This window comes from Phalacrocorax aristotelis, chromosome 14 (assembly GCF_949628215.1).
Source record: "Phalacrocorax aristotelis chromosome 14, bGulAri2.1, whole genome shotgun sequence".
Classification (NCBI taxonomy): domain Eukaryota; kingdom Metazoa; phylum Chordata; class Aves; order Suliformes; family Phalacrocoracidae; genus Phalacrocorax; species Phalacrocorax aristotelis.
The window spans coordinates 15,314,256-15,328,815 of record NC_134289.1 but is presented as its reverse complement, the minus strand read 5'-3'; the positions used below and the strand labels follow the sequence as shown (position 1 = coordinate 15,328,815).

The window sequence follows — 14,560 nt, the reverse complement described above, 5'->3', positions numbered from 1 at the left end:
ATTACCATCCTAGTGGGACTGACTGAATGAAATAGGAGTGAAAAAGTTAAAATCTGTTATTATAAACTATTCAGAACTTAGCAGTCCCTCTATACCAAAAGGACAGTTCTGTGTTTCTGAATCGCTAAATTCGGCAGACTGTGACCATGAACGTTTACGGATCCAGAAAAAACATGAAACAGAACAAAGATGCCAACAGACAATTTGGGTATATCAGATAATGTAAAATCTAGCTGCTTACGGTTCTTTCTATACCTCATGTGGAAAATAAAAAGTTTGGTTTACACCATGTCTACCTGAAAAACGTACGCTGAAGAATATTAATCCACCTTTAGAAGTTCTAAATATTATAACCACAAATGAATAGAAGAGCGTTTCGTTGAAGGGAGGGTTGTCTACATGACATCATCTTGGCAGACAAAGAAAAAGTGATTACGGAATTCAAATTTAGTCTGTTTAAATTAAAATACTTATTACTGATTTAGGCTGTTTAAATTAAAATACTGATTACAGTTACTGTTTGGGGGGTGGAGATGAGCAGGAAGGGAAGGGAAAGAAGCGAACAAACCAACCGACCCCACCAGAAGTCCAAAATAGTAACATGTATTTTTTTTGTATTTTAAAACATCAAGTTTCCAGAAGAAGAAAGCGTTTATGACGTACGTTAACCAACCACGGACTTACCGCATTGCAAATAAAACGCGTTTTAATTGCAGCGTTCTGTCACAAGCAGCATGGTGGACATTCCATTAATAATGGAGAAAAGGCATAAGTGCCCCGTATAGATTTTACTTTATAACTGAGAAAAGCCAATCATGTAACGATGGCGTGCTTGTCTTCCTAACAGCACTAAGGAGAATACTAATAAACACACCCTCGAAGCCAGATGTTTTTAAGTCGCCACGCCTGGGTAACTCACCACCAATAGTTTGAAAAGCTCACTCTGTGGACTACTTCATGTTGGTTTTTAGCGAGTCTGGCACAAATAGTTGATAGAAGTTCCAGAAATACTTAAGAAAGTGAAAGTTATTTCCAGATGTTTAAAAGAAGGAACCATAATCAATCTCAGACAAAACAAAGACTTCTACTACAAAGCAATTACGTGGTCAAGATAAAGAATTATATTTATGTATTCCTATTAGAAAAACAACCTATCCCATTAGCTTTGCCATTAAATGTCATGTTTGAGTGATAAAGCCATAAATACTGAAGTAATTTACTCAGCGTTGCCATGGCACTCATTAAATGGACCAAGAACCCATAAGTCTTGAAATTAATCTGGCACGCCTTCCCTGGGAGTCTTGTCAGAGATGTGTTCTTGACCTTAAGTTATTTAATCCTATTAATATTCTAGAGGAAAAGTGAAATCAACGCTAATAAAGTTAACCAATGATACTACGGGATGTAATGCTTGATAATGAAGAGAACAAGCTAGTGAGAAGCAGGGCTTGGGATCGTGTGTAAAGGGGGTGGTAAAGAACTACACGCATTTGTTTATAGGTAATTTTAAACTTAAGACTGGAATTTTTTTTCCCACTGAAGATGCGTTCTTGCTCAGTCAAGTTTTTCCTCTCAGAAGGAGAGAGACGGAGAAAAGATGCAAGAAGTCAAAGTAGTCCAGGCAGCCAGATAAACCAGGAAGCACTTTTATTTAAAGCAATATAACTGGTATCAGCTATGACCTTGGCTTGCAATAGCTCCTCAGTGGTCAGAGAGTATGACTGCTCTGGGGCTAAGCCTGCCACTCATTCAGACAGGAGAAATCAAGGCACCCCCCTACCTACAGCCCCTCCCAGCAAGAGCAGAACAGAAAACAGGATGAATTCAGGGTCAGTTTTCTACGCAGTGCTAAGCACCGCTCACAGACAGTGGTAGGCCGGGAACAGAAGGTGACTGAAATTCTCCAGTGTACTTTGATTTCAGGGGCGTAGAGAAGCAAGCACACCGTTTCTATGAATGTCAGCTGAAGGACAGGAACTAACGCCGCTTGGGGCCAGTACTGCCCTGGCGTTTCTCCTCTTGCTCCGGTGCCTTTTGGCTGACTTGTTGGACTTCTCATCAGCAGAAGAGAGAGAAGCAGCATATTTTCACACTTGCATGCAACAATATTCATAAGAATTGGTCATGGATGTTATGACAAACACATATTTGTCACAAGGTTACCTTTTGCTTTTAATTTTGAACAACTCAAAGGCCTGAAGTATGACTTTAGCTGCTACCCTGCCCAAATGTACATGGCTCTGTGAAAACTGAACTGATTAAGGTACCTAGAAAAAATTCTTGTCTTCAATATAATACAAATGTGGATCCAGGCCGTTCAATGACATATTATTGACAAATCACCAAGCAGATTGAGTGTTCAGAGCTATTTTCATTAAATCCATTCTGATACCTGTCTGAAGGCATTTATTACAGAATCAGAGATTATTATAGAATCACTTAGGTTGGAAAAGACCTTTAAGATCATCAACATTTGAAACATCCCAAGAAACGTTACTGCACAGAGAAGTAGTGCGCATGCACGTATACAGAAAACACAGTTCTCCTAGGAAATTTTACAGAATTTAGCTTCCATTATATATAAAAGAACTTCTAATGACACAAAATGCTTTAAAGCTCTACAAAATACACTAGCTTTGTAGGAAATATTGTAGAATTTGGATGTGTGTTCAAAGTTTTCGCCAATAGATGGCGGAAATGCACAATACTTAACCAACAAAAGCATCGCAAGTGATTGCAGATTTAAGGTGCTAAGAAAGGGATAGTTTTGAGACCTGTGGATGCGTCAAAAGACAGTAAATAATTAGGAAATGTTGGAGCTCAGAATTCTTCTCTCACACTGGTACCCCTACAATTTATTTATCAGAGCTCTTCTTTGTGTCAGCATAACTAAGGTACGGCTAAGTTCCATTAAAAGATATACAGTTTCCAAAAGGAGTATGGCTCTGCAGATTCAAATATGGTTTCAGGCTGAGCTGTTCTGTAGAGGGTATGGCAAAAAAGGTCTACAAATCGAAGCAAATGTTGTTTTCATGTCAGATGTTTTTGACTAAAGCTTCATCTTGAAGCACACTTGGCCAAGAGGCATTCACACCGTCAGCTTAACTATCTCAGTAAGGCACGCTGCTTTTTCTCCAAAGCCATCTACCTCTTCCCACTGAGGGAAATCAATTTCCTTCTCCAGCTCACAAAAACAGCTGAATGTCTACCAGAGATATTGGAAACGGTCTTCTCAGACCAGGAATTGATACTGAGACCACAAGCCTCATCCAAAATTACTTGAGATGTCTGATACAGAATCTGAGAAAAGACTGGAAAAAAGGATGCCCCCTTCTCCAAAACTGCGCTAATCAGCACACAACGAGATTTGTTCCCTCTGCTGTGCATTTACGTTCACATCTGTGGTCTGTCTTCCTTCTCCCACTGTAAATTTTGAATCCTTTTCTGAAAAAATAACACGGCTTCAGCAGCAGCCTAGACGAAAGGGGATGTCAGAGAAGAAGGATGATGAAAAAAATCTTCCCGATAATAGAATCTCTTAGAAATCAAACAGTTTCCAATGCTTGAAATTTTGTACAGTAGAATTGACAAAGCACAGAAAGCACGTGGTCATGAAAAGGAGATGGGATTCTTTAATAGACCTTTTCTATCTTTAATTTCTTTGATTCAATAATATGAGACACTATCAAATCCATATATTAGGCTTTATTTAAATCACTGTAGTCCTAAGGCTGATTGTTCCTCATTCGCGTGTACTTGTAAATGTGAAGCCAAGATCATATTTTACATGTTTAATCTTCCTCTAACAATACCATCCTGTCAAGGCGATTTATTCCAACGCAGTCTGCTCATAAAAAAGGTATTTCCTTTTTCAGAGGCATACAAGTACATGATAAAAAGCATTTCAGTTATCTGAAGTGCCTTCGCTATCAGTTTTAAGTGGTGTGTAGAGGGTTTGTAAATCATTACTGAATACGACTGAAAGGTGCTCATTTGTTGCAGGGCTCTCCAACGTGGCAGGCTGCAAGCTATCCAGAGAAACGAAGATTTGAATCTGAAACTTCGGTACGATACTCGGAGCATGACAACTTCGTGCTAAAAAATTAGTTTTACCATGATATTATTTCTCCCGTTGCAAATTTTTTGTTTTCCTCCAACCACCTTTTTAGCCTACCTTCACGTAAACTGCAAAGACAGTATCCAGACTCAGCAATGCACTGAAATCATTTGATGGAAATTAACTGTCAAAATTCCCTGTAAAACTCAAGCACCAGAATCTCCACCCTCTCTCTTAATCAATCTTCCCTTTGGAAGATTCTTTCCACTCCACAGAAGCCTCCATCTATCCTTCTATCTTTATAAGAACGTTTCTTGTGCAGTGTTGTGCAAGAAATCCTTATTATTTTATAAAGCACAGCTTTAGTGTACGTGTCAGTATCTGCACAAACGCTCCTGTGTGCGAAACAGCGTCGGAAAACGTCAAGGGGATCTAGATGGGAATGAGCGTCTGGTGTTTGTATCTGTACAGTTTGAAGTCAATGCACAATAAATTTTTATAGCGACTGTCAAAGCAATGTGTATCACTGGATTACAGATTCATTAAAATTTTCTTCCTTTTCTCTGTTCCCCCCCTCAATCTTTCAATAATATGTACATTATTATTGCGCCAGCTGGATTCTGCTCATGTACTTCCTTTTCTTACACTACCCTATGCTAGCCAAAATGATACCCCAGAAATCCTTCCTAAAGGATCTAGCAAACCTAAAAATTTGGCATTTGGTAGGTTTAAAGTGCTGTTGTGCCTTCAGCTGTACATCGGAGAGTGAACACCCTACCCTTCCTGGAAAGAGTTTGATGGAAAAGTGTCATCTGATCCCTCTTGCCTATTGAATTTTGTTTCCATACTGGAATCTAGGTGGAAGATTAGATACGAAACAACACCCTTTGTGAATTCTGATTGAAAATTTCATTCACATACAGCATTTTGAGCTACAAAAATACATTTCATGACCAACCGAAAACAAAAGAGTAGTGGGGAAAGCAGAAGGCTTCCCATGCTAAGAGTTATATTAAAGCTGAAGAGTGGCATTTCTGAACTAGCATAAGAAAAGGAAAAAGCCACTGGCTTTTCACTATAGTACATTAAAAGACGATATATTCGGACCACGTGTCCTCTGCTACACTTCACATCTTTCCGTGAGTGTTTGATTCTCCGAATGCAAAGTTTATTTTTCATTTAGGATGGCTTGGGTTTTTTAAACAGTGTTTAAATCATGTGTTAGTACTTCCTTTGTTGTCAGTTAGCTAAACCACGACAGTTCTTGTGAAATGGGGAATTCAGGGAGCCACGTTCTGGTGACTTTCGTTCTGTCTAGCACCGAGATGAATTCAGCACAGCTGACTTACATGAACCAACAGGGAAATAAACTGGAAAGACCCTGGCGCACAATAAATTCCGACAATGTGCTGTATTTGGGCTCCTAAACGATCTTGAAATTTTAGGTATATGAAGGAATCCTGCTGAATCAGTAACACTGACTACACTGAAGTCTGAGCCGGTTAAATGATTTTCGCATTGCCTATCGTTAAGCACCCCCTATTTAACTTGCCTTGCTAGAAAGCTGACCTCCCGGTTCCACAGGGGCTCTTGGTGCAGAAAGCAGAACGCACGTGTTCCGCATCGCCCTCCGCACAAGGAGCTCTCAATTGCAAAAATTATAAAAAAGGAAAAGCTGTCATCTAACCTGAAACTGTAAATAACGTGGTCCAAACACCCTCCCTCCCCCGCCACTCACACAGTGCTGCCACTGTATTACCCACAAGTACGTCCGAAGTATTTGAGCTCCACAGAGGCAGAGTGAACTTTGCCGTCTCTTTAAAAGGTACAAATGAACGGACAACCTTCATTAAAACACTTCAGTGTATGTGCTTAAAAAAAAAATCTTTCATCACAGCAACTGAAAATAATAATTTGCCAATCTAAATTACAGCTATATCAGGGACCCCAATAATTCACGTTTTTTAATTAGTGAATTATTTCACTAAGGATGGTTTTCCCTAAAGTGAAAACACCGTTGGAATAAACACGGTGGAAGTAGGGGCAATGCTCGAACATTGTAAATATATCACTCCTAAGATGACTACGCTAAAAAAGTATAATAAAATAAAATAATTCTGTGCCTCGGCAGGTGATGAATGTCTCTGGAGGATTCTGTGAGAAAACGGGCAAAGAGGGACTATAAACAAGAAACTAATAAAAAGTGATATTGGTGTAATTAAGAGCGATGGAAATCCCTTCAACCCTACGAATAAATATAAGTACGATGCTTAACTCTGCAAAATGACATAAATCTTGTAAAAACAATCCTGCAGAAACTGCTAAATGGGCAACCCTTACTGTTCCCGTCGGCACTGTTAGATTGCTCTGTCTCCACGAGTCAGTCAGTCATGCAGTCACTTTCACAAAGGGTATTCATCTCAAATCGTTATCTCTGCCTCATTTCCCAAATTCTGCCGTTTTGCAGAATTTTCTCATTTCATATTCCTTTTCTATAGATCCTGTTACTCTAGGTTTTGCTCTTGGATAGCCTTCATCTCCAGTGATTTCAGTCTTAAAGTTCTGGGAAGCTCTGATATGTCACATTCAAGTGCGAAAACGCAGCCCGTTTGAATTAACATAATGCAAAGGATCTGGCGTTAAGTTTTAGCTAGTGAAATCAGCAATTCTCTTTTAAGCACAAACTTGGTTTTTGTTTTGATACCTTCTTTTTTTTTATTTATTTCCTATCAAAACATGGAGCTGCATGACATTGTCTCCTTCAAAAAGCATTACTTCGTTTTACATACACGACAGAAGTATGCGATGAAGGCAGGAATGATATGAGGTTCTGTAGTGATCTTTTCTTGCTCTTTTACTGCATTCTTCTCTGGCATACTAACCACCACTGATGCATACAGCATGAACTCTAACGTGGTTATACGGTTATTAATCTCTTTTCATACAAAAGTAACTAATAATTTTGGCATCTTTGCACTTCTGTATCAAGTTGAAAATATTATAACACTATAAAAGATCCTCTGTTTATTTTCCTTTCCATGCAACACATGCTTCAGTTTTCAGGGACAACGAGTGCCTGTATTTCCGGAGAAATGCACCCTCGAACCACGAGGTTTCATATGCTGTCCGAAGACATTCACAAAGTACGCCATTTTTAGGAAGCTCCCCCAGAATAAAAACTCCCAAGTTTTGTCCTTCATCAAAATTTGACCTTTGAGAATATGCAGTTTGCACGAGAAACTTCATATCCCACATTATGGATGTTCTTTATTGATTTCTTTTGTCTGCTTTGCTTCATTTTGCATTCCCTTTTTCATGTGGCATATTCTTTCCTAACGCATTCCCAGCAGCCCTACACAAATTTTAAGCCCGGTAAGTGTCTAAACAATTCTTCCAAATCTGTTGTTTCAGTTGATTTAAAATTTAGCTATATCGCTCAAAATGTGAAGAAAAGGGGTTGATATTGTTGACAATGATTCATGGCAACCCAGTTCAGTGAATACTTGGCCTGGATCACCTGTTCAGGTTGTAAGCCGAGACAATTACATCAAATTCACCGTTTTATAAAAAAACAGCCTCATGTTACACAGAAGTTCCAAGCCGGAGTTCACCACCACTTAGAGTAGGAGATTATATTAATGAATCAAGAACAAAATGGACTTAGAAAGTGCTTTTTCTGACACAACCCACCTGCCTGCTGAAATGACAAATTCATTGTAAAACCAGCTTTGGTACCATTCTTCTGCTTACGCGATGCCACAAGACGAAGAAATTCTCCATCAAAATGTGCAAAGTTTAAGCATTTTTCGAACAGTTATTAAAAGGAAAAACTATTTTACTTACCAAGCCAACTTCTGTTTAAATATACTGACACAAACACCGGAGGGACCGTGAAGAAATCTACTACTGAGTTAACTTCTAGCCAAAACCATAGCTTGTCATTGGCTGCTATGAACTGGAAAAAAAGAAAAAAAGAGGGGAAGGGATGAAAGAGTCAGATTATGCTCACGGTGGCTGCAAGTCTGTGCAATATCTTCCATTATAAAATATTAAACTCTGAAGTTAGTGGAGAAGTAACTGATGTTTTAGGTCAGTCCAGACTAAACATGTCTCACTGGAAAGAAGTCTGTATTGTGCATTGCTTGATAACCATGAATGGTTAAACTAAAATGAAATGTTAAAATAGAAGGTTTGACTAAAGCGACAGATCATTTATATGATGAATTGTAATATTTGTGCTAAAAAACATTTTCCCCACATTTATTAACAGTGTATCAGTAATATTAGAAAAGCGTAGGTAAGTATAACATATTTCAAAGCATAACACCGTTGCTCTAGCACACCAAACACGTCGGTACAAGTCTCACCACGTCTTTGCTGTTCACAGGCTTCTAAATACATGACAGTTTACAGAGAGTCCCATTATCATCCTATCCAGAGGTAATCACCGGGAGATGACTCCTACAAGGCATAATTCAGGACTGCAGCAGACTTCAGTCCCTCAAATTGTGCCATGGATAAGGTCATTTCTCTCTCCTGACTACGAAATCAGCCCTGGAAGCCAGCAAACTCAGACGCCAAGGACCTCAGAGTTTGAACCTGCCTATTCATCTATGTACTTAAATCAGGCCAAACTACTATTCACATTCAAGTAATAATTAAAACACGTGCTTCATATAAATATGAATGCTAAATATATAAATAAATATAAAATTTCAGCGCAGCAGTAAGATATTTAATGGATTCATTTCACTCACGTAAGTCTTAAACCTTGGACTAACATATTCCAAAACAGTGTGTGTATTTTTTTTGAATTTCAGACAATATTGATTGTCTTTCTTCCAAAGCAAATACTGACAATCTCTAACTATTTCATCCACTTTATCTCCTTGCTTTAGAATTAACTTAAAGTTTTAACAGAAAACATTTATGGCGCAGACCAACTTTGCTGGAATCCCAGATAAAATATTGGAAAGCGGGCTCTACTGATGTCTGAATGTCGAAACCACACTTAAAAAGAAGACGGACAACATGAGCGGCATTTGCCTCAGAGACGACTTAAAGCCAAAAATAAATTGACACTTTGTTAGTCTATATTACTCAATATCAACGCTCCAGCATGAAAACAGAACAAAAATATCCAGTTTCAGAAGAAGCTTTCGATTTCCTTCTGGTGAATTTAGGAGGAGTCCGAATACTTGAAAGCAAAAGCTTTTTAAGACATCAGATCACATATTTTCACAACCTGCAATATATGTTCTAACCGGCATTTTATCGTTATCAGGGCACAACCTTTAGGCTTTCAAAAAGGTTAAAGTGTGTTATTCACCAATAAAAATAAAGCCTGTTGACTCTAATGGCCATTTCTATGGAAGTATTTCATAGTTACTAATTTCATAGTTATTCATTTAGGTAATTAGCGACTAATAGAAGCCCATTTCATTACAGAAGCAATCCTATCATGCTTGAAGAGATGTCACCTTCTTCTGGAAGCACTAGCGTAATTCTATCGCTTCCAAAGAAGGATTACTTCCAGACTTGCCGTATCTCTGCCAGACCCTACTGCTTGATTACGTGCTAACTCATTCAGTTTGAGCTCAGCCTTCATCAGCAGTTTGCAGGCTGAGTTCTCACATAGTTGGGTACCAGCCAACAAAGATTTTAAAATGGATGTGAGTGTGTTTGAACACAAATATCTTCCAGAACTGAAGATATGGTAATATTTATATGATTTTGAGTTGCAAAATCATTTTGGGAAGAACAGATGGAGAAGGATGAGATTTTAAAATATTTCTTCAAATACTTTAATTTGCCAGTGAGGTCTCACAAGAGATATTTATCGGGGGGTGGGGGGGAACCCCAAACCCTAACATAGCTAAAGGTATGAGATGCTTATTACATGACTAGAAAATTCACTGTCGATCCAATTCTTGCACCCACACAACCAAGTATCACCTTTTCCTCAGGAACTCCTGTTTAGTTCAGCAGAACTTCTTGGAGAACCGAAGTTACACCTATGTTAGCATTTCAACTTAGACAAGAAGCACTGATCTGAACTGAATCCTTACCACCCCCACTTACCATCCTTCAGTTTGTATCACAAAGCAGTTTTGGACAACACAAAGGTTTGTTTGGGTTGAAACTAAAACCAGGAAAGGTGTCCTAGCAGTGCAGCTCTCATACTGTAACTGCTGAAGTGCGTTCAGTCAAGAGGCCAGGCTGGACTTCACAGTACTCTCGCTGCCTTCCATAAAACACACGGTGTGGATATGGAAGCATTAGCATCAACTCTCAGTATATTCTCTCTTATTGCACTCTGCTTCTTAATAACGTAGCCTAAGTTACCGCTCTGAGTAAGAGTGGCCAACACATAATTTTCATTCTCTTGGTAGGAACATACGACCTTATCACGCGCACAAAATTTACAAAGCATTTGGATACTTCTAGAAAAAGGGTTCCTGGAAGTTCACAAGTACCACACATTGAATCTTTTATGCCAAAAAATTAGGCTACATTGTAGGCCCTTTGGACCTCTACAAAAGCACCCTAAATCCTTAATTATTAGGGGCTATAACATGATACACTTAAAAGTTAGACAGTGCATCTAGACTGGTAATGAAATAACCTAAATTTGCAAGAAAATTCCTTATTGGATCATCAGAAAAAGTTGGTTAAATTGGTCAGAAGTGAAACAGGAGGAACTCGACTATCATCACAACAGGAGCTCCTGTGATTCAGGAGCAAAATGGACAAAGGAAGGTCGCGAGGCAATACCTATATCAAATTTAAAGACCAATGTGGCAGGCTTCCTGCTCACATGAGGTTTTTGTTGCAGTTCTGTGATGTTTGAGGCCTTTTCCCCCTGATTTTCCCATTAACAACAAGAAAAGTTATTTTTCAAAGCGTATTTGAAAACAAAAACAAAACAGCCAACCATAAAAAACCCTTCAATTGCAAGCGTTACTGGCGCCAACTTTTAAAATGCCTACCTGCTTCAGATGTCCCAACTTTTAGATCTCAAAACAGCATTACCGGATTTTCAGAAAGTGCTAAGTATGTCTCAGGTTATACATGTCAGCATGTATTTGCGAGTACTTACGGCTTCTCAAAGCATTCATGAGCAGTCTGGGAAAGTGGATGTGCATAGAACTGGCTACAGCAGCTCTACCAGCTCTCACCTCAACCTTCCACTGCCAAAGGCACGTCTAGCAGCAGAGGAATAGACTGAGTAGTCGCCGGTCTTGCCAAGGTAGTTACCACCCCCTTAAGGATGTTGAAACTAGATTTGACATCACTGGCCAGCAGTGAACTGTAATAGTTTTCACCTTCTACCACACAAGAACATTCTGGAACAGAAGGCTTCGTTTATAAACTCTTGGCCTCCTTAATGATCTCAGATGCTTATTATTATTATTATTATTACCTAAATGCCCTCAATCAAATGTTTTGCCCATGCATTTTAGAAATTAGCTTGATCTTGTCCATCCAACCATTGCCAAGTCAGGCTGTATTCAGAGACCCCCCCTATCCAATAATTATATTCCCTCCTCCCTGACTCACGCTATCGAAGGCACACTACTTACACGCAAGCCGAAGTAGAGTAGGAAGAACACATTGAAAGCCATGTCGATCTGTAACGTGAAATCTTTGTAGAAATTCTGGCAGGATTCTATTGGGCTATTTGAGAGAAAAAGAAATCAGAGTAAATTGTCAGTATACGAGTTTCTACTCTGGTGAGATTTTTATGCATTTCATTAAAAACCTTGATTCCAAAATCACATTTCTGTTTTCCAGTTCATTTACAAGATACAAGCAAGCATTTCAAATGAATTCTTTCATTCATTCAGTTAGTCATTCATACAGTCCTTATATTCACCTGTTCAGGTAATGGCTGGTAATTAACATGCAGATACCTTCAAGAAAGGACAAGCAGGAGAATACCTCAGGATTCCTTAACCCCACATTAACCCTTAAAGAACTGACTTCTTGCTATAGGACATACACCTATGGTACTTTAGGAGCAAACCTAACAAGCACACAACTACAGTGAAACATTACGTGGTTTTAATTCATGTCATAATGTAAAACCTTAACAAAAGAAGTAGTTGCTTCAAAATACGTTACCCACGAGCAACCTGGGGTACTTAGTCTTGTAGAATCCCTTGTTACTAAGAAGTTGGTTTTGGGGTGGGTTTTTTTTCCTTTTTCTCTCTTTTTTGTGTATGGCTATTTAATGTACATTATGTACAGTACTATGAGCTGAGTAGAGAAGCAGCATAGCCCACTGGTAAAATTAAATGACAAAACAAATTGAGGAATTTGAAGCAGTACTCTAAGGGTTAATTTCGGCATGCAGGTTAATTAAAATTCCTTCGTGTGTGTCAGGCAGCCATTGCAAATTCTAGCTTATTATATTATGCTTCATTTAACAGTGGGACAGGTCCATAGCATACTCTATACAAACTGGTACTTTCTAGATATGCTTTTATCTAAGGAAGGAGATAACTTCCGCAACTACGACCAGTGATTTATTTGTGAGGTTTCTAAAATAGGTTGGTGAAGCCACAGAACAACGTAGAAGTCACAGACCAAAGTGAATGTCCCAATATATGCTGATGTATATACTAGATATACATAATGTCCCACCATTTATACGCACACATATATTGCAAATGATCGGGTATTCATCACAACTGTAATAGAGTGGAAACTAGAACGTAGATCATTTGATCAGCTGGAACCCTAGAAAAGAGCCTTTTAGGAAAGAAGAAATTCTTTGGCTTCCCAGGTCAAATAAATCACTGAATGCGAATGTAATACCAGTTCGTATAGCGGTAGCTCTGCAAATATAATGCTAGACTGCTCAACAAGCAAGATTCTACGCGTTATAAATGTCAGTTGCCTAAGGCATAAAGGAAATCACCTGGGCTACCAGGTCATTACACATGCAGCCAAATTTTCCATTCCTTGTATACATTACAGGTCAAACAAGTGAAGTACAGCATGCCCTCTCCTGTCTTTAGATGCACGAACGTATACAGCAAAATCCTCCTTCGTGTACAACAGCTTTATACCTTAAGAGGTTTCAGTGCTACAGGAAATTATATTAAAATGGTTTTTTAAAAGCTATTTGCAAAGACGCTGAAGTTATGAAACATTTTTGTTATAGTTCAAATAAAATCGATTTACGAAAGCAGGCAGAACGGAAGAGAGGCCAAATGTTACCAGAGGACGGAAGACAGCACCTCATACTTTACAAAGACAGCTTTAGCTACAAAAGGAGTGGCTGTAATCTGAGAACCCAACAGGACCGTGTCCTGCAGGGCATCATCGAGAGCAAAGGATTTTGTCAAAATAAGGTAGGCTACCCATGGAGTCGCTACGCTCCCCATCCACAGGACGCGGGGCAGAAGCGGAACGAACACGCCTGCCCCAGCAGAGGCGTGGGACCCTTAGCTCCAAGTTAGGTTCCTGTAAAAGCTGCAGAAATTCACTGAAGCTAATGGGATTACACAGATTTATAACTAGGATAGAGAGCTTCATTATCATTCTTTCCACAGTTATTTGGTACTTGCCACGACTGTTAGACAAGGTCAGCTCATGCTGCAGCTGACAGCCGCACTTTTGTACCACGGCCCTTTACAAAAGCCTACAAGATCTGACAAATTTGCTGATGCATAATACGTTGTCACCTTGCTTGTGAAACACTCGGCAGGGCGCACCACAGTCTGCATTTGGGGCTTTTGTTTACCTACTACCAGAGCTATTTTTCCTGCGAGTCATATCTCTAAAGCATCCTTCATTTCAGAGATCATCTCTCAATTTCTAAGTTATCCATTTCAAAGACAAACACAACGTCCTCTCCTTTTTATTCTGAATGATGATTTTGTCTGAAAAGCAGGTCACTATATCCACACCCACGGCGTGGATTATACAAGATTTTAAATTTTCCAAATTAAATTTTGGTAACATTCTTCACTTTGGATTCTTTGTTTCCATCAGTAGCTCACATTTGAGCTGAGAGAAACCCAGGGCCACTCATCTTGATCGCCGCGCCGTCCAGCCTGCTGCAGGGAGGAGGCCAATTTCAAACTCCTCCTCACATCAGGTTTCCCAAAAGCAGAAGTGCGATAGTTCTTAGAGCTCCAGACAACTGTGTGCTGGGGTCTCCAGGACTAATAATGAATTCCCTGCTTTAAACTAAAATCAGATGGCTTGTCCCATGGGATTTCACCCCTTTTGGTCAGCAACGATTTCACCCTTGAAGGAGGCAACAGGCTGTTAGAAATGCTTTTATTACTCTGCAACGTAAGCGTGCTTCATCGTAAGTGTGGTTTCATGCGTTTATACCACTAAAACCCAGGAGAAACTACACTAAAATCCACGGAATAACATTATACTAACAATGATAGGAAAGATTTAACATCCCTGGATAAAAATTACTGTAACGATATAAGCCTAAATGCAATATTTATGTGCACTTTGAAAGAGTGCCTTTAATTT

The 14,560-nt window shown here is 39.2% G+C and overlaps 1 protein-coding gene across 14 annotated transcripts in view; it reads right to left on the bottom strand.

The window, feature by feature from the left end:
- KCNMA1 (potassium calcium-activated channel subfamily M alpha 1) overlaps positions 1 to 14,560 on the bottom strand; it is a 510,997-nt gene that overhangs the window by 192,132 nt on the left and 304,305 nt on the right. For all 14 annotated transcript variants that reach the window (XM_075109777.1, XM_075109780.1, XM_075109788.1 and 11 more), the window contains exons 4-5: positions 11,641 to 11,734; positions 7,901 to 8,012 (exon numbers count right to left, since the gene is read on the bottom strand). In XM_075109777.1, coding sequence (XP_074965878.1) covers positions 7,901 to 8,012; positions 11,641 to 11,734 — 206 coding nt within the window. The remainder of the gene's footprint in view (positions 1 to 7,900; positions 8,013 to 11,640; positions 11,735 to 14,560) is intronic.